At 33.8% G+C, this 19678-nt stretch overlaps 2 protein-coding genes across 2 annotated transcripts; one reads left to right on the top strand and one right to left on the bottom strand.

The window, feature by feature from the left end:
* Positions 1 to 3663: 3663 nt before the first annotated feature.
* Positions 3664 to 8197, top strand: HELRODRAFT_162831 (hypothetical protein; the record flags this gene model as incomplete). Its single annotated transcript, XM_009024922.1, has 10 exons — positions 3664 to 3777; positions 4453 to 4548; positions 4669 to 4875; positions 5826 to 5876; positions 6165 to 6343; positions 6816 to 6844; positions 7365 to 7476; positions 7646 to 7733; positions 7844 to 7955; positions 8067 to 8197. 10 exons carry the CDS (start codon positions 3664 to 3666, stop codon positions 8195 to 8197), a joined length of 1119 nt encoding a protein of 372 aa, XP_009023170.1.
* On the bottom strand, positions 8122 to 19292 carry HELRODRAFT_107238 (hypothetical protein). Its single transcript, XM_009024921.1, has 11 exons — positions 19094 to 19292; positions 18585 to 18695; positions 18438 to 18506; positions 18165 to 18362; positions 17894 to 17997; positions 16940 to 17186; positions 16266 to 16473; positions 16114 to 16175; positions 15695 to 16013; positions 15279 to 15354; positions 8122 to 10190 (listed from the first exon to the last, which is right to left on the bottom strand). Exons 2-11 carry the CDS (start codon positions 18657 to 18659, stop codon positions 9968 to 9970), a joined length of 1581 nt encoding a protein of 526 aa, XP_009023169.1. The 5' UTR covers positions 18660 to 18695; positions 19094 to 19292; the 3' UTR covers positions 8122 to 9967.
* Between the last annotated feature and the right edge of the window lie 386 nt (positions 19293 to 19678).

Here is a 19678-nt window from a genome sequence, read left to right as displayed (position 1 = left end):
TAGTAGTTATGAGAAGAAAAATTAGAATTAGATGTTCTTAAAGAAGAAATTTTATTTACAAAAAATCATGAAACTGTTGAGCAGAAAAAGATGAGTGAGAGGATTTTTAGTTTAGATAGAACAGACCATCTATTTTTACATGTTGAAACAGATGTTATAGAATTTCTAAAAAAAGTAGAGTGTTTAGAGAATAGTAAATATTTATAATTAATCAATTCAGATTCATAGATAGAATAAAGAGAGTTAGATGGATTTAACCTATAGGCTTTCTCCAGTCTTCTAACACTTTTCTTGGCTACTGCACAAGCATAATCAAACCAAGGAGCCTTACGAGAATAAAGCCTATAAGTAAAAGATTTAAGAGGAATAAGCTTATCAAGAATAGAAGTAATGTAGATATTAAAAGCATAGACAAAATCATCAACATCAGAAAATAAGGTAGTATAAAAAATAGTTTCAGTAAGAGATTGAAGAAAAATATCTTCATTAAGAAAAGACCAGCATCTTTTAGAAATAGACATAGATGAATTAGAAAGAAGAAAATCTAAAAAAAAATACAGATTCAATAAGGAGGTGATCAGTATGATGAACAGAGCTAGCAGAGATATTAACAGGCTTAGAAAAAGATGAAACTATAATAAAATCAATAGTGTTACCAGAAGTATGAGTAGGAAAAGAACAATAGTGAGTTAAGTTAAAAAGAGACAAAGTATCATTAAATTTACGAGTGTAAGAACAAGACAAGTTATTGATGAGTAAGTTGAAGTCACCAGAGATATAGAAAGGAATAGAAAATTAGTATAGAGATTCAACGAGTGATTAAAATTCATCTAAAAATATAGAGAAGAAGAAGGTCGATAGATTACAGCAATATAAAAAGATAGAGAAGAAGACTTAAGAGATACAACAAGACATTCAAAAGAAGAATAATAAAAGGAAGTATTAATGGAAGCATAAATAGAAATTTATAAAATAGATAGACACTCCCATAAGAAGAATGAGAAGACGAGAGAAGATCTTTTGAAGGTCTAGAGAGTCCAAGAAAGCTGTAACCATCAGGAGTAGCAAGAATAAGAGAGGGAGAGTTAGAGTCCTCGTGCCAAGTTTCAGTAAGACTAAAAAAATCAGGTAAGGAGGAAGAGATTATTTGATGAATATAGAGCAAATTTTTATTAATTGATCTTATTTTAATATTAAATAATGAAAATGTGGAGGTAGGTTGGATATTGGTACTTTTAAATCTAGTTATATTATTTAAATTAATAAAATTATTGGAGTGGGATTTAATAAAGTTTTTATACTTGCTATTATTATTATTACTATAATTATTGTTACTAACTATATTTATTTTTTTGTTAGAGTTAGATTTCTTGTTTTTATTATTTTTATTAGCCCTATGATTAAAGTTAAAAGTTCGTCACCGAACTACTCTCGTCGGAGACAAAAGAGTATTAGAGAGGCTTAAGAGAAAGTCTCTAGAATATACATAATAATATTTACAAGTTATAGAAAAGGATATAGAAAAAGAAGAGAACTCACTTGTTCTGAAGCAAAAAACAAGAAACCACTTAAATTACAAAACAACCGAGAAAACGTGCAGCCATCACGCTAAACATAAACAATAATTATTCAAAGTCAAGCTAGACAACAACAATGTTTATAAGTTCTATATCTTTTTATTCACTCACTTCGTTAAACTTTGATCAGTCTCGTTAGCCAGCCAAACTAATATTGAACAACTTCATCCCTGTTTGTATTCCTCAAATTCTTCCACCACCGCGACCCGTTCATCATGGCCACCACATTATTCATCGTCACAACAAAATGCTAACAGACAGAAAACCTCATCATCCATCAATGTTTCCCACTTAATTCCTCACTCCTGTCCGTGCCGAAGGAAGCGTCTGTAACATCATGTGGGAAGAAAGGTTGCATCATCCTCTCAGTTGTCTTCATCCCCGTTGAAGAGGTGGCTGTGGTCGAGGAGAGGACATCTTTCTGTTAGTGCTGCTTGTGATTCAAACTGCTGTGTTGCCGCGTGGTCCATCGTTAGGTATATTATGGTAAAAGACGCCAGTTTCTGCGTTGCAGTGACTGGGTTCGAACGCCAGCAGATCCTTGATTTGAGTCTATTATCATGTGTTTTTAGTACTTCTGAAACTATTTGAGAAAGAATTAATATTATTGTAAATGATGGCAACTTGGTGGAATATCTAACGATTTTAATATTTAAAATTTTTTTGGTTGATCAATTAATGACGCATTTATATTCGCTTTGGAGGAAATATTAGTGATAAATATTTTTATTACGCAGCGGTTCAAAGCAGTCCTTCTCTGTGGGTTTGTGATTTTTTTATTATCTTCGCTTCCATTTCTTTCATCTTAACCATTTTATTTCGACAAATTCTTTTTTGAATTTCAAGGGCATTCCTTCAAAAAAATTAGTAACAGCGGGTGAATTCTTATCACGCATTACCCTAAATTTGAATCCTTTAGGGATCAATAAGCAAAGGTTTACAAATGTCGCAAGTTTCATCGAGTTACGTAAATATTAACGTAGGCCTCACTCCAAGAAATAAAGTTTACCCATCCATGAACTAGAATAGATAGATAACCTAAGCCAGCCCACCAATCATTGTTATTTATGTTTTTATTGATATCTTACTAATAAATATAATTAATAATAAAAAAAAATAATAAAACATAATTAATACTTGCTAATAATGATCTGTGAAACAAATAGGATAATAATGTTAAAGAGTATAAACAATAATAATGTTTCGTGGAGTTTTATAATTTGATTAAAATTTGCAATTCGTGTTAATAAATTGAGAATTATATGAGATCAGATATGCATTTTTGTATTAAATTGACATTGTTCGCTATGATGATTTGTTTCGTTGACATATTAACAGTTTGACAGTACTACACCATTAAAACTGGCTGCTGAAGGTTTGCTCGAGCTGAACATCATCCAGGCAACGTCACTGCTTGCCAAGGATAGGAATGGTTGTTAATGTTCCTCTTGTGTGATGCACGATGTTTCATTTATTTTCATTTCTGCTCATTGTGTTATTGCTTCTAGAAAATTTGGTAATAATGCTAATTTCTGTTGCGTTAATATATGATTATATGATGATTGTTCCATGAGTGCCAAAGGACTCCAAGCCAGCAACAAAGTGAGTCGGTGACAACAAAAAATGCCGCCCATTTCAAATATCGAACGAAATATTTACAACTTTTATATAGCGCTACATTCTAAAAGTAATTTGAAACAAATAAAATTGAGTAGCCGACATAAACATAGATATGATATATAATAATAAATTATTTAACTATTTAGTGTATATGCAAAAATTTTGGCATTTGTCACAAGAACAAAATTTGTAAGAAAAAACATCATCCGTCTTGTGACTATAACGGTTTGTGGACCTACCCGTTTTTGTAAAAAAATTATGCAACAATTGTTAGCATCCAAATTTAGCTATGATAATATAATGAATTAGCAATTTTTAAAATCAAAATCTATAAAAGTAAAATTTCACCCGATTAGATAAAAACAAAAATATACACTAAGTGGTGCTAGCTACACTTGAACGAAGACCTAACCTAACTTCCTTGAACACTCTCCTGTAAGGTCTGAGTGATCCATTCTGCGATGTCATGGTTGGAAAAACCAAAAAATACACCAGTAACGTTAAGAAGAAAACGTTGAATCCAGTCTGGAATGAAAAGTGTACGATCGAACTGCCGAGAGATGAGGAACTACTGGAGATTGTTGGTGTTTTTTCTCTTTTGCACGATGATATTCAAGTTTGCAAGTGTTTGTCTTTGCTTTGCTAAATTTGTTAACAAACAGAAGACTTTTTCTTCAAATCTCATTTAAAAAACTGTTGCTGTTGCTTATCATTTCAAGGTTCTAACGTTTTCTCTATTACGCTTATATCAACTTCATGTTTGTTTGCATATAAATTTATTTGTTTGTTATTTGCTTGTCTGTCTGTCTGTCTGTCTATACTCTAACTAACTCTAACAACGCTGCATATCCGTAGCCAAAGTGGAAGCAGCCTTAATGTTGAAACCTCCCTCCCATACAACGGATATTTTTGTTGGGATTAAAGTTGAATTTAACATAATCTGTATATAAATTTTTTAAATTTTGGTTTCAGACTGTTTCAGTCATTTTACAATAACGATATCTCAGCAAATATAAAAAAACACATGATTTAATATGAAACTCATGATAAAAATGTAAAATAAGATAAAAGTTTTTGATTTAAAAAATCCAAACCCTCTCCCTCTCCTCCGCAATAGATTTCTGGCTACGTTATTATTTATAATGATTTATAATTTGTTGATGCGTGAATGTATGATAATTTCGTGCTTTATAAATCCGTAGTGTGGTGAACTATATTGCACATATATATTGATATTATGTGATTTGGCACGCAGTCAGTCTGGGACCACGACGTTTTCTCACGCAACGATTTCATTGGCTGTCTCTCTCTGAGTCGCAAACAACTTATAGATCATAGTAATGATCCTCAGGTTAGTTCTGCTGAGAGTGATGATAACTGCCCGTTGTTTCATGATGAAATTTATTATTTCTCTATTGATTCTTTGTCATTTTTTCGTTTTACACGATAAATAAATAATTGCGTTATTCAGTTCGATGGTTGGTTCAAGTTAGAAAAAGTTTCTCAGGGGTCAATTCAATTAAAGATTCGTGTGTTTGTGAACGAGATGCCAGCTGCAGAACCCAACATGACTTCATCAGCTTCTCAACCATCAGCACTTCATTCAAATGATTTACTTGCGTCACCACTTTCCAGCCACCGACAGCTTTCATCAAAATTTTACAATGCTGACGCCACAGTGGGTCCTTGCTTTTTTGTTTAATTCTTTCTATTGTATTTTTCAACAAAATTTTGCACTTAGCATTTACCAAAAGTAAAAGTACAATGAGGAAACATTAGTATAAATATGAAATTGTTTACATTCAAAGAATTAGCGGATAACTTGTTTGATTGTTTGAGAACTGCAAATGTGGGACTATTGGCTCAATAATAAAATCTTTTATAAATAATAATTCTTGCTTACATATTCTAGAAGCGTTCTAGTTGAAAAATAAAAAAAAACACGATAAACAAGAATGTACTAAGGGTCGTCATCATTTTTAAGTCTTATAATCATTATAATCAATGAAAGACTGACATTATTATATTGCAAAATGCTTTCTTGCAAGTCACTCTGAAAATTCTCTTTTTAAATATGGTTTTAAAAATGATTTCCATAACGAATGATTTGAAGGTTTAGGTGCCAAATTTCTTTATTTTACAAATAATGTTATATTGATTAATGTTCTCCACCATATTATATTGGTTGTTGTTACACTGCTGTTTATCAGATTATAAAATATTGAAGGTACGCATAACCTCTAATTGGTTTTATCATTATTGTATATTTTCAGAATTATAAGTGAACGAGCAATATGAAACATAAGTTGACGTTGAATGTTACTAATATGTCGATTGAGTTGAATCTCACTCATTTACACTTCTGTCTCGTTCTTGTTCTTCCGGCAATCAACTGGTAACTGACCAGACATGTATCAAACTTCAACTGCAAAATTATTTTCCTTTCTCTTCTACTGGGTAGTTTTAGCCAAGCTCTTTTATACTAACTATTCTTGAGTTATACTTATATTAAATGTATGGCATACGTATATGTATAACTTAACATAACTGAATATGGAGATACATTGAATGTGCGATATATGTTATATAAAAATATGTTGCCAATTAATTTTTATATCGCAAACACAGAGTAGTGACGAGAACAGTCCTGGAGCCAACCATCTTTCAAACTATCAGCAAGTTATTATATTCTCATTGATTAATTTGTTTCAATGATTTTTATATTGTATATTTTAAATGCTAACAAAACGTTGCTGTTTTAGCGTGCACGGCTGCAAACACGCAGAATGAAATTGTCTTCAATGATGTATCATTTTCTGATGTGAAAACATTTTATAGATAAATTATAGTTATTGCGTAGACTTTCTTACTGGGTTCAATTTTTATGCTCCTATGCAAAAGATTTTGATTGGTTCACTAAAATTAGTGAACGTTGAGGTGAAAATGTATGAACCATTTATGCAACAGGTTAATGCTCTCTTAGCTAGCCAGCATCGTGGTTCTCCGAGCGCCAAATGTCGACTACAGAACCAAATTAATTCCCGACTGAAACCATTAAATAACGGATCGATCAGAAGTTTGATGAACGATTCCAGCAGTTTTCGAAGAGAGCACTTGAGGGGAAGTATGAAGAAGGTGGCCGCCTTGTTAGTACTGTTGTTGTGATGAAAAGATTGGTTTTCCATTTCCTTAATTATTTCACTTTTCATAATTTGAGATCATTATAGTCTGCCATAATTCAGATGTGTTTACGTCTGTAGCAGGATTTTCTGGATAGACTTGATTGAGTATTTGCTACGGTTCTGCATATGTTATCCATCTGACTAGAATCAACTATAAAAATACATCATTGAATTATAACCATAAATTGTTTTTTGTTTTATTTGTTGGGGTGACTCGTGTCATCATGAACAAGACTGAGATTTAATTTCATCAACTTGCTATCACACACACACACTTTTTTAAGTTTTCAGTTATCATCCACATTGATTTTATGACATTTATTTTTCTGTTATTCAATCAATTGTTACTCATCTATCTATACTCTCATGCATTTCTCAGACTTCTTGTTTTAAATTCTACCAATATAATAACTACGCACACATGCATTCGCAACAGGTTATCAAAGGCTAAAAGCTCCAAGGAAGGTATTTGTGTGTGTGTGTTTGCTTGTGTGTATGTAGTCCATTAATAAAATGGCTTATGAGCATTCATTGTAATATTTAAAGATGATGATAAAGAACAATTTAATGGGTCGAGCTAATCTGAATCAAATGACTGCTAGCAAATAAGTGAAACTTTCTTTCTTTCAGAGCAGAGTCGAGTAAAAATTTATGTTTAAGAGGGTGATTTGGTTGACTGGTTGATTAGCTTAGGGAAAGGATTTGTGCAATGTTGTATTAAATGCTGAAGATGTGGTTGATGAACCGTTTCAAATGGGCTACGATGCTGGTGCTGTCGATAGCGAAATTGCTGCCAGGGATATTATAACGATTCAGTAAAATTGTAACATGATCTAGCTCAAAACTGAATTTAAAATAAAGAACGAGGAAAATGAAAAACTTTCGTACTTATTTTGCGTCAATGTATAGCATTCATTATTGTTTTTGTTAGCCTCAAAAGCTTGGTATGAGGGTTAAAATATTTTTCCCTTCTGATGTGTTACAGAACTGCCTACTATATCAAGTAGTCTGTACAAAGGCATCACTTTTGAAATATATCTAATTGAGGGTCTGCCTTCCGTTTCACAACATCTGCAATGTGTCGTCAAACTCAAAAGGTCAAACTTATTCGAATTAATTTTTTATCAATTTACTAACCATTGGATGCATTTACAATGACAAGTTATTTTTATTATTTTTATTGCTGCTTTATGTTTTCACTTTTAACATTGAACGACCAAAATCTAAAACAAAGAATTGAACACAATTTGTTTTTAAAATATCCAGTGTCCAAGGTGGACAAAGGAAAAAACTGTTGGCGAAATCATCCCAGTTTATTCCTTCTGATCCTATGGTTATGAACTTCAAATTTACGGTTAGTTTTGTTCCAATACATTTAATGTATATCTGGGAAATGAAAAACGTACATAAAATGAAATTATGGTATACATTCAAGTATTCAACAAGCAAATCTTGTGCATGCAGGTAGATGAGCGTTGTGGGGAGAAGAAGGAGTCCCTTCTCTTCATATCTATTAAGTCGGGCTTTTTCAGCCATTTGGCCAAAGTTGATTTTCCTCTTGAAGCAATATTACCTGGTAAGAAAACTTATTCAGTTTCAAATGATTTATGATTCTGTCGTCGCTCTTTTTTCCTAATATTTTCAATAAATTGTTCGATAAAATTGAATAAGAAATCATTTATTTCAGCTAAACCGGAACACAAGCAGTCCACTCTGATTACAGTAGACAACATCCAGATACACGTCAATTGTTCTTACCAAGAAATACTCGATGGAAACGATATGTCATATAAAAGAAGTAGGAAGAAATCTCAGTGAGGTGGCGACCAGAGTATTTGGGCGACACTTTGACCAAAATTTGTACCTTTGTTCTTTATTAGTCACTTTAAAACATTTTCGACTTTGCATTACAAATTGTCATGTTAAATCTATTCGTACTTCTATGCATACTTATTTTAAACTAGCTGTATCGTTTCTCTATATTAGTGTAAAGTTTCATGTTTTTCAACATTTTTCCCACTTTAGTTAATTTCGTTCGTGTTATATTGGCGAAAATGAAACATAAATGCTTTTATAATATCACAGATGTTTTGCATTTTTTGCTTGATGTTAAAAATTCTTGTAGATGCAAAACTGTAGCCATTTTTTGTCTTGAGTGGAAAATGTTTGTGAACTGCTGACGACCACCTTCAAGTGCATTCTTTATTATTTTTATAATTTAACAATGTTCTTGTCTGGTGAGCATTTTAGAACTGCACTTTAGAAATTCCATTTTCATTCCATTTTATAGATTTTTATGGCTGAGCTGCTTAATCGATCAAATTGTTACTTTTTAAAGATTTTTATATTTAAAAAGAAATTAATATAATAAGAGTATTTCGCAATTTAAAAAAAATGCCAAAGCTATGTATAGCTTGAGTTTAATAGACTTTTTGAAGGTAATTTACTTTAGTGTTAGTTTTAAACATTGGATATAGGAAAACATGTATATTTTTTATTTATCGTCTTGCTCTATCCCAAGGGCCTACCATGTATTCATTAAATACAAACAGCACGCACCTTTTGTTTAAAATCAATAAATAAAATTGTTTAAATATACTTGAACTAATGTGATATTGATAAAATCGGTACATAGTTACTGTGATGAAAAAATAGTGCTATTAAAGTATTTGTGTGCATCAACACTACTGAAAAGAACCACGGCTAACTTTAGAATGGTGCCTTACCGTGTTGTACTCAACGTTGAGGACATTAAAATTGTGGCGCACCTAAATGATTCAACGTCTGTCTCAGCATTGGGCGAGAATCAAGTCAGTATTTGTGGTGTGGAATTATTTTTTCACTGAACTTTCGATAGGGTTCCTGTCTGATTTGCATCGGTGCATGAACTCTCTGGTCAGTTGTGAACATTTGTGTCGGATGCTAGTTCATGTGATTTATTGCGCTACAATATTAATTCCACTCAGTTCTGTCGTTTAATTTACATTTTTAGTGCAAATTTTTATAAATTATAAAAATAATGACAATTTGTTAAAAACATTTACAATAAAAAATATTGTTCTGATATTATGACAGTTGTAAGAATTTTTATTAAGATAATCATGCTTCAAATCACGATACAAATAAATATTAATAATACTATGTTGTCTATAAATAACTGGTGAAACCGTTTAAATGAAACTGTTTGTGAAGTAATTTCAACGTTCATTTATAACTTCAACTGTGACGGAAGACTTTCAAGCTGGCATTTCTTCAACAATTATTTTAAACACCAAACAACCGACAATATGACGTCGAGATCGCGATACTGTGGCATGAAGATCATCCCATTAGGACGTTAAGCTCATGAAAATATTAATATTATCACAGCACGTCATCTAGATCATGACGGTTGTGACATCAAGGACATTCCATTATAATATCATGAGGACAACCTAATGACGTCAAAAACACCACACTATAGCATCAAGATCACCACAACATGACATCAAGACCACCGAATGTGACGTCGAGATAACCAACTTATGACATCAAGACCACTACCTCGACACGCTCAAACACTAACAGAAGGACATCTTCGGAACGTCGTCACCTCAGGAAGAGAGTGCAGAATGCAATGGCGACGTTGACGAGGATGAGAGCGGTCCCGAACATGATGGTGCCCGTGTAGGTAACGTCTCGGATGAATTTGTTGCTGGTCAGGTGGGGGAGGAGGAGATTGTACGTGGCCTGCGTGATCCACTGACCGTCCAATGCGTAACACGGGATGACGTTCATGATGGCCAGTGCTCCTGATAGTGATATCAAGTACCTGTGGACAACATTTCATTTCTCGCTTATATGCCTTACTCAGAACTTTGATTATATATATATATATATATATATATATATATATATATATAATTCTGTTAACACGCCATGATACCGGATATATATATATATATATATATATATATATATATATATCCGGTATCATGGCGTGTAAACAGAATTTAACGATTAACGAAGTTTTATGCTACTTATCAAATAATTACGAGTTTATGAATAATGATATATTTATTAACAATGCGTCCGACTTCTACAGCTCGGAAGAAATCTCGGCTGCCCTCAAACTGATCAAACACGACGTCAGTCTCCTAAAGATTGATGTTAATTTCGATATACCACGTGGTTCTAAAAAGAAAGACAAAAGAGACAAACTACGCGAAACCATTCGCTATTTAGGGCTAGTCTGCGAAAAAAATTTATCAACAGAGCTTCCTACCTATGTTAGCTCTAACTTACGGGTACCTAATAATGACTCTATTCTTAAATTTAACTTCAATGAAATCAAAAGCGACATATGCAATATGCTGCACAATCAGCAACTTTATCTATGCAGCATGCTGAACGCAGCCCCTCGAGTTCATAAAAGTGAACTTAATAATACCAACAACATCAACGTAAACAATGTTAAAAGCTACTCGGTAGCAGCAGGACAAAAACACGCTTCGTACAGCTCGGATGCATCATCTCCTAAGATCGTTCATCCGGCTTCGTCCGAAATCAGCACACCACAATCTGATGAAATCTTGAAGCAGGGAACCCAATCGCTGGTGGATCTCAACGTTGTAGCTGCTCCTGCTCGTTCTTCACTTTCAATTCCTAACAATAACATCAATAAAAACAACTCTAATTCCAGTGGCCACGAGGGCTCTTGGAGCACTGTTACTTCAAAAAAAAAAAGAGAAAATACTCTCCAATTACTGTAGGTTCCAAACAACCTGGGTCCTTCAAGTTATCTGAAGCTCCTTTGCCTCCCAAAAAAATTGTTTTTGGGGTAGGTAAATTGAAAAGCTGCGTCAAAGAAGAGATTCTAGAACATCTGGAAACTATTGGACTGACCGCAGCAGAATGCGTACCAGTCTTTAAATTCTCTCCCACTCGTACTCAACCTTCAACCGTGATCCATCAACAAAATTCCGCATAACTATTTTTAAACATCAGGAGATGATTTTTACCAATCCTAAAAATTGGCCTATTGGCGTGGAAATTCACCCTTGGTGGTTTCATGCTCGACCACAGCACACGATAAAACCCACTACAACTTCACTGCCAAATCATCATCCTGTCGACCTACCAAATGTTAATACACCATCGCTGGTCAATTCACATCGGCATGTAGAAAACACAGTTGAGGTAGCTTCCATTTTAACTTCTTCGGAAGAATCCACTCAGCCAGTCACGATGGGCCCTTCCCAGCTGGTCGAACCACATAAACAACAAGCCTCATCGACGATGGGTTCTCCCTCCGATGTCAATTCTGCGACATCAATAAATCACGACAATGGCTGTTAACAATACTTATTCCACAATCAATTCTATCCAACAACATCCTTAACCATCAAACAACGACGAAGATGATCAACACTTTAACGCATACAACACCCACATCGACCCCACAAAGAACCTCCTAGATTCATTCACCAGACAGTCATCCTACTACACCACAAGAGATCTACTCAACATTCTAGAAGCCAAGTACATCAACAATCATGATCACCCTCTACCTCTACTTCACTTAAACGGCAGAAGTCTTTTAAATAAAATTTCTGACATTTTAATTTTAAATAAATTTTTATCTTATTTTTTCCATTATTATTATATCAGAGACATGGCTGAATGACGAAACCGCTAAACTAGTTCGTATGAATGATTACAATTTTGTTTTTAAAAATAGGTCTGACAGAATAGGTGGTGGAGTCGGAATCTTCATCAGATCAGGCATTGAATTTTCTATGATAAACAATTTGCTTCTGAACGATACCATTATTGACCTTCTTGGTGTCAATTTAAAATTAAACAACACACAAGTAAATATTTTAGCAGTATATAGAACCCCCAACACTGACCCTAATATCTTAATCCAAAAGCTCGAACTTATTTTACCCACATTCAAGCCACACATAAAGAGCTACTTAATTGGCGACTTTAACCTTGACTTCAATAAACTCAACAGTGACCACGTCGTTGCTGACTTCTCTAACCTACTATCATCATACAACTTCTTACCTCTTATAACCTCCTCTACTCGCACCTCAACTTCTTCTTGCTCACTCATCGACAATATCTTTACTAACAACCTAACTCCTCACTTATCTGGAATAATACTGTCTGACATATCTGACCATTTCCCTATATTCGCCATCGCTTCCAAATCAGAAAACTCAAACCATGCCCCTATTAAGCACTTCAGAAACCTAACTGAAGAATCTATAAACAACATCAACAATTTCTTATCGAACCACAACTGGAATTCTTTGACTTCTCTAAAAAATGTAAACGACTGCTGCTCTGTTTTAAATACTATCCTAACTCACTCTCTAGACACTTTTGCCCCCCTCCGTCCTGTCAAAAACAAAAAATGCTGAATCAATGACAACATTCTAAGCCTTGCAAAAAAGAAAAACAAACTATACATCATAAGCCTTAAATATCCAACCACCCGCAACATTGCCACCTACAAAAGCTTCAGAAACAAGTTCACATCTATTAAACGAAAACTGAACGAGACTACTTCTCTAACAAACTTGAAGACGCACATAACAATGTTGGACAAAAATGGAACACTATCAAAGAAATTCTGAACAAGCAACCTCTAAACTCATCAATCACCAAACTAACTATCAACAACCAAGCAATTGAAAATAAACAAGAAATTTGTGACCTTCTCAGTACCCACTTTGCAAACATCGCTAGCCAACTACTCTCAAACCAACCTCCCAGCTATGGTAGTCCTACAGATTTTATGAGCCCATCCACACCCCATTCCATTTGTCTATATCCTGTTACTGAACAAGAAATTTTAACTACTGTTAATATCTTGAAAAACAAAAAGAGCTATGCAGACGATGGACTCAACATGTTCCTTATCAAAAGCATAATTTTCTCTATCATATCACACTTAATCATATCTTCAACTTATCACTAAGCACTGGAATCTTTCCTGACTCATTTAAAATATCCAAAATCATACCGGTATTCAAGAAAGGAAACAAAGATGACATTAACAACTACAGACCCATCTCCATTCTTTCCCTGCTGTCAAAAATTCTTGAAAAACTTTTCTTTAAAAGACTCTCTAATTTCTTCTGCTCCAACAATACTATCTGCAACAACCAATACGAATTCAGACCCAACCACTCAACTGAGCTTTCTATTCTTGACTTCACTCAGCATATACTAAATGAAATGAATAACAAAAATCTTTCTATTGGCATATTCCCGGACTTATCCAAAGCCTTCGATGTCATCGATCGCAAAATACTCCTATCCAAACTACATCATTACGGAGTAAGAGGCACAGCTCACAACTGGATGAGAAGCTATCTTTCATCACGGACACAATATGTTTCCATGGACAACATCAATTCAAAGCACGCTCCTATTCATCACGGGGTACCACAAGGATCCATACTAGGACCCCTTCTATTTTCTATCTACATAAATGGCCTCTGCAACATTTCGCCTTCAACCAAATGCGTACTGTTCGCAGACGACACCAACCTTCTTTTTACTTCCAACAACCTACCAGATTGCTCTGAACTTATCAATCTTGAAATCCAAAAATACTCTAACTGGTTATCCAATAACAAACTAATCATAAATTATTCGAAATGTGCATACATTATTTTTGGCCCAAAAATACTCACCAACCAAGCTCCTAACCTAAACCAATTAATTAATGGCGTTCCTATAAACCGCACCCTGTCAACCAAATTTCTAGGAATCACCATCACAGAAAATCTTTCATGGAATTCTCACCTACAAACTACCTCAGACAAAATTAACAAACTCACAGGCATCTTCTACAAAATCAAATATAAACTCTCTCTTTCTGCCCTTCACACGCTTTATTACACATTCATATACCCTTATCTAACCTACTGCATCACACTATGGGGAAATAGTCCAAAAAGCCACCTGAATAACCTAATACTCTCCCAAAAAAGATCAATACGTTTAATTTTTAACCTCAAACCCGATTCCCATACTAAACCCTTCTTCCTAGCAAAAAAATTTTACCACTTAACTTCATCTGTCTTTACTACTCTGCTTTATTCGTTTTTAAATTTATCAACAATCTTCTCCCACCTCACTTTATCAACTTCTACACATTAAGTAACTCCGTCTAATTTACAACCACTAGACACTTCTCTTCTCTCTTCTATATCTACAAAACTCGCCTCAAATTAATCCTGACAAGCATAAAAATAGCAGGTCCTAAAATTTGGACAGAACTTGTACCTCCCCATCTAAGAGCCATCATAAACCTACAACATTTCAAGTCAAAATTCCGTGCTTTTTTATTGACACTGGATCTCGACTCCACCACCTAATACTATATTAAGTATACGTTAGAACAAATGATGCGGATGAATGGTCTTTATGAATGGTTAAACATTTATGTGTTTATATACGTACTGAGCGAACATTTACATAGTTATATGTCTATATATGTATGACACGAACATTTACTTATTTATCTTCAATTATCTTTCTGCTTCAGTTATTTTTATTATTTTATTCCATTAACTATTCATATATCTACATGCGGTGGCCACCACAAGACAAACAGTCTTATTCGGTCTCCACATATTCAACTTCATAACTTTTATTCACTTATTTGATATGTTGTTAATTAAGAATAAAAACTTTGAAAAAATATATATATATGTTGGTAATAGACCATAATTTTTACAATATTCGGTAGAATTAATAGAATATATATATATATATATATGTGTGTGTGTGTGTGTATATGTGTGTGTGGTGTGTGTGTGTGTGTGTGTGTGTGGTTTGCGTGCGTGATCAACAACACCAACACCTGATGATGCAGCAACGAATAATGAAGACAAACTTGCAGAATGTTTCCAAGATGTATGGGAGGTGGAGCGGGAGGTAGTTCCACTTGGGCTGGTAATCACTCACAGACACTTCGAATGATTGTGTGAAATTGTTTACATATACATCATAGCTCAAAGGTTAAAAAAATCAAAGGTGTCTTACAACCTTCATAAGTTCAGAGAAATCAACAACACGCACAAACATCCTATATGAATGTGTGCTAAACGACGTATCACATCACATGAAACGTGTGGTAGGTGGGGAGTTTTTGTCATATTCGAACCCGGTCACTGCAAAAAAGCACCAAGCGACCTTGACCACTGGGCCATCTCGCCGTTCAAGTATAATAAAAACTCCACAAATTCAAAAATTATTTAACATGTAAAATAGAAATTATGCCGACAGGTTATTTTTGATGGAGCAACGCACATGAGTAGAAGAGGTCGTAAGGGTGGCCGAGGAAGAGGAGTGGTTGTTTGTTGTTGGCATCATCGTAAATCACCTTAACCAGCCACGTGACGTTATCAACGTGCGGATGAATGCAAATGGCACTCATTCTTTTCAAATGATTCCGAGTAACATTTTTTGACCCAGCAAAGTTAATATTAATATGATTTATGTCGTTGTCATCGTCCGAATTAAAATTTCTGTCACCGAAGTGTTTATCATCATGGCTGGAAGTGCGACATTCCTCATCCTGTTGACATCTTCTGCCTTCCACTACGTTCCTTGCTCTCAGGCATCCGAACTGATAATTGATTCATTTTAACAGATGCATGCTTGCATTCATTATCAGAAATACAAAATTAAGTAATTTGAAAACATGGAAATGATGAAAGTGTTCAAACCTTATTGTTGGAATGATTGTGGCGAAAACACAACAAGCCATCAGAATTATCTCTACAGCAATCTGCATTACAATTGCATCGATCAAAATTAATGAACTGTTCACCAATGTTATTCAAATGTTTGTCTTAGATAAAAAATGAAGCTTACAAACCTTCCAACTGGTCAGCATCAGTTTTGTTTGAAACATTAACAATGAAATCATGAAAGATTTCTTTCTGAACACAATATCCAGACATAGTTGATTTTGTAACAGTGGTAATGCAATTCATCCATTGGTTCATGTTCATGACATGACAATCATCCAGCTGAACTATGACGTCACTAACTTGAACACCACTGACACCTGATATCGGAGAGTCCTGCAGGCAGAGTAGTGTCGATAACTTCTATCAACCCTGGGGCCACAATAATTGAAACAGCAGAAAAAAACAAACTTTTGGAAATTCTCATTTCTTAAATAATTCAACTCCTGCAAACAACCCCATTAAGAAAATTGTGTACCTCACAAAATTCTATAAAAAGAACATATCAGCCAAGAAGATGCATGCACTCCAAAACATTCACTTATATCCATGCACTCGAAACATGCATCCAACATAACTTAACATATCCAAACATACACTACACAAAATATATTACACTACGAAGACACAAACTGAGATATGTTTCATGCTATTTTTCACCACAAGTTAGCTAAAACAATATTAATCATGAAAAAGCCACATCAGAGCATTAATTCAACACAACAGAGCATTAATTCAGCACAACATACAACCAAGCCACAACTTGTAGAGCACCAACAACTCATCAAACAGATGAACCTACCGAATTCACGCGAGTCACCAGAACACCCCGTCCTGAATAATAGAAGAGAGATATGAATGTTGGGAAGCATATGAGGAAGGCAACTGCCAGCAAAACGATGACGATGTTGTGCCAGACGCCAGCACAGTAAATCCTCAGCTGCCTCATGGCTGAAATGGACTGCACATGGTGAGGACAGACATCCACGTACGCACCTGGATACAAGAGCAGAAGGAATATGCCGAATCCATTCACCCGTATGTCTTCTCTGCAGGAGAATTTGAATAGGCACTATTAAAAAAAAAAAAATTTGACAAAGCAATTGTTTATTCAAAAGAAATCAGATTAAACTGCCCTTTTTGATATCAAACAAGAAACATGGGATTATTTGTTGAAGGTGAGATGCCTGATGAGATGGGTGGAGCCAGGAAACAATTTAGAAAAAAATGAACCTTATCACTAGATTTCAAATATCTTTATTTCAAATATTTTTATTTCCAATATTTTGATTTTAAATATTTGGTAACTTTACAAATAACATAAAAACTAGTTTGCTCTAATACACTGACAAATATTGTTTACTGCTTTTTCTGATTACTCCACCTCATTGGTTTCCTGTTCATTTTGTTCATCACATTGTAAACATTTTCTGTAAATCTTTTAAATGCCAGATAGTAAATTCCAGTTCAAGATGGTGGGAGAACATTTTTATTAGAACCAGAGGTTAGAGTTCTTTGCTACATGTTTAAGAAATCAAACAGCTAACCAACCAAACAAACAACCAACCAACTAATCAGCCAACCAACCAATGTCTCAAAAGTTACAAGTTAAACTCCAGCCTCCAGCGAGTGATTTTGTTTTACATAAATAACAAACTTATAAAGCATTTCATACTAGAAAAACAACTAATGATATTACAAGTTCAATAATATCGAAAATAATTTTGTTGATTTGTAGCATGTTAAAACTTCTAACCCCACAGCTGCAAGGGCGTGTCCTACCTCGTGCAGAACACCACAAACAAGCAGGGTGATCAAGTAGAACCACACCTGGTTCATTGGCAGATTAATTCCTGGCATCTGAAAATTATTTTAAAAAAATGTTAAATAATCCCTATACAGTATACACTATCAGAGTAAATGTTGAATTACAAAAATATGAATTTAGTTTTACTAAAATGAAAGAACTAAGACTTAATTTATTTTAAAAAAGATAATTGTTAAGTTGATCGTCAATCTAAACTGACCACAGGAGTGAGGATTTGTTGCTCAACTGAATAACCAGTGAAGGTGTTGAAAATTATCATCAGCAACAAAAACATTGACATAATGAGGAGCACCAGGGAAAATACAACACCAATACTGAACCAGATTTTAAAGAAAGTTGACTGTTTTGAGCCAATCTTTATGAAAAAGCGATTGAAGTATGTTGTAAACCACCCAATCTGAAAATTTTAAAATAATATAAAAATATTAATTTTCAAGTATTTCAATCTATAAGAAGTAAATTCAAAAACTACCTGTGCTGTTGATATTGTAACACCATGTTTGCCCAGAAATTCAGCATATTTTAAACCATATCTTGAAGCCTATTTTACACATATTTTCAAAAAAGTTAATTAAAAAATTAGAAATAAGTGAATTGAAAAATTACTGAAAAAAATCACCTTAACAACAGCATCTAAGATGTACATGGCCATCCAAAATACAGCGAAGAACAAGAGAAATGCATTTTGTAGCATCGTGATGTAGCGAAGGTAATTCAATGTGAATTATTGCTGAGTATTGTGATATTAGTTAATAAATGTAATAAAATGAAATGTATTGGCGATGTATGTTATGTGTTGTTGATAAATGTAATGTGATAATATTTAATTAAATATTAAATGTACCATATATTTTATAGTGTGATGAAATATACTGTAATGTTTTGTGGTGTGATGTAATCAAATGTGTTGTATACTATATAAAATAAATAATAAAAATAATAAATTAAAATGCAATAGAATGAGGTTTCAGGTTGAAACCGCTAAGTAAAGAAAAGTGGTAATGTTATCATGTCATTGATTAAAGGTAAATCAATGTCTCAAAATATGAATATGTACTTGTATGTTTTTAATAAATAATTACTATTATCAATTATAATTATGCGATGTGTAATATAGTTGTTTCTTACTGTGATGTAATCGTAATGTAATGTAAGTAACGTGATGTACGTATACAGGCGAAGTTTAATAATTTACAACATGTGTGTGTGTGTTTGTAATTTGACATAACTTGACGCAACTTGATGTCACGTAACGCGACTGTAAACAACTAGCGAGTAAAACGACCTCGCGTATCGAACATGTGAACGGCAAACCAAAGTTAAAAAACAATCATTACCTGTTTTGTGAGCGAAGATAGCAAACTATGGATGACTATTGGTATGCTAACTTAATTTATTATACATCACATTCTATTCTATGTACGTTCTTTTCTGCTTAATATAAAATGCAAACATGTCTAGAGTTTAAAATTTTTACTTCATCTTTACTTATTTTTTTATGTTTTTAATAGTTTCTCAGTGTTAGACATTTCACTATACGAGTAGCCGGAGTCGGAATTTTTCACTCGGATATTTTTTACCTGACAACAAAGAATGGACATCCAAAGATGGATGACAACAGCAAACGTCAGTAGTATGCCGCCAATACTACCAATGTTTTAGACATAGATATAAAAAACTACCAGATAGGTCACTAATTTAATATCGTGGCTA

The sequence above is a fragment of the Helobdella robusta genome (genome assembly GCF_000326865.2).
Source record: "Helobdella robusta unplaced genomic scaffold HELROscaffold_4, whole genome shotgun sequence".
Classification (NCBI taxonomy): Eukaryota; Metazoa; Annelida; class Clitellata; order Rhynchobdellida; family Glossiphoniidae; genus Helobdella; species Helobdella robusta.
This window is presented reverse-complemented; position numbering and strand designations above follow the sequence as displayed.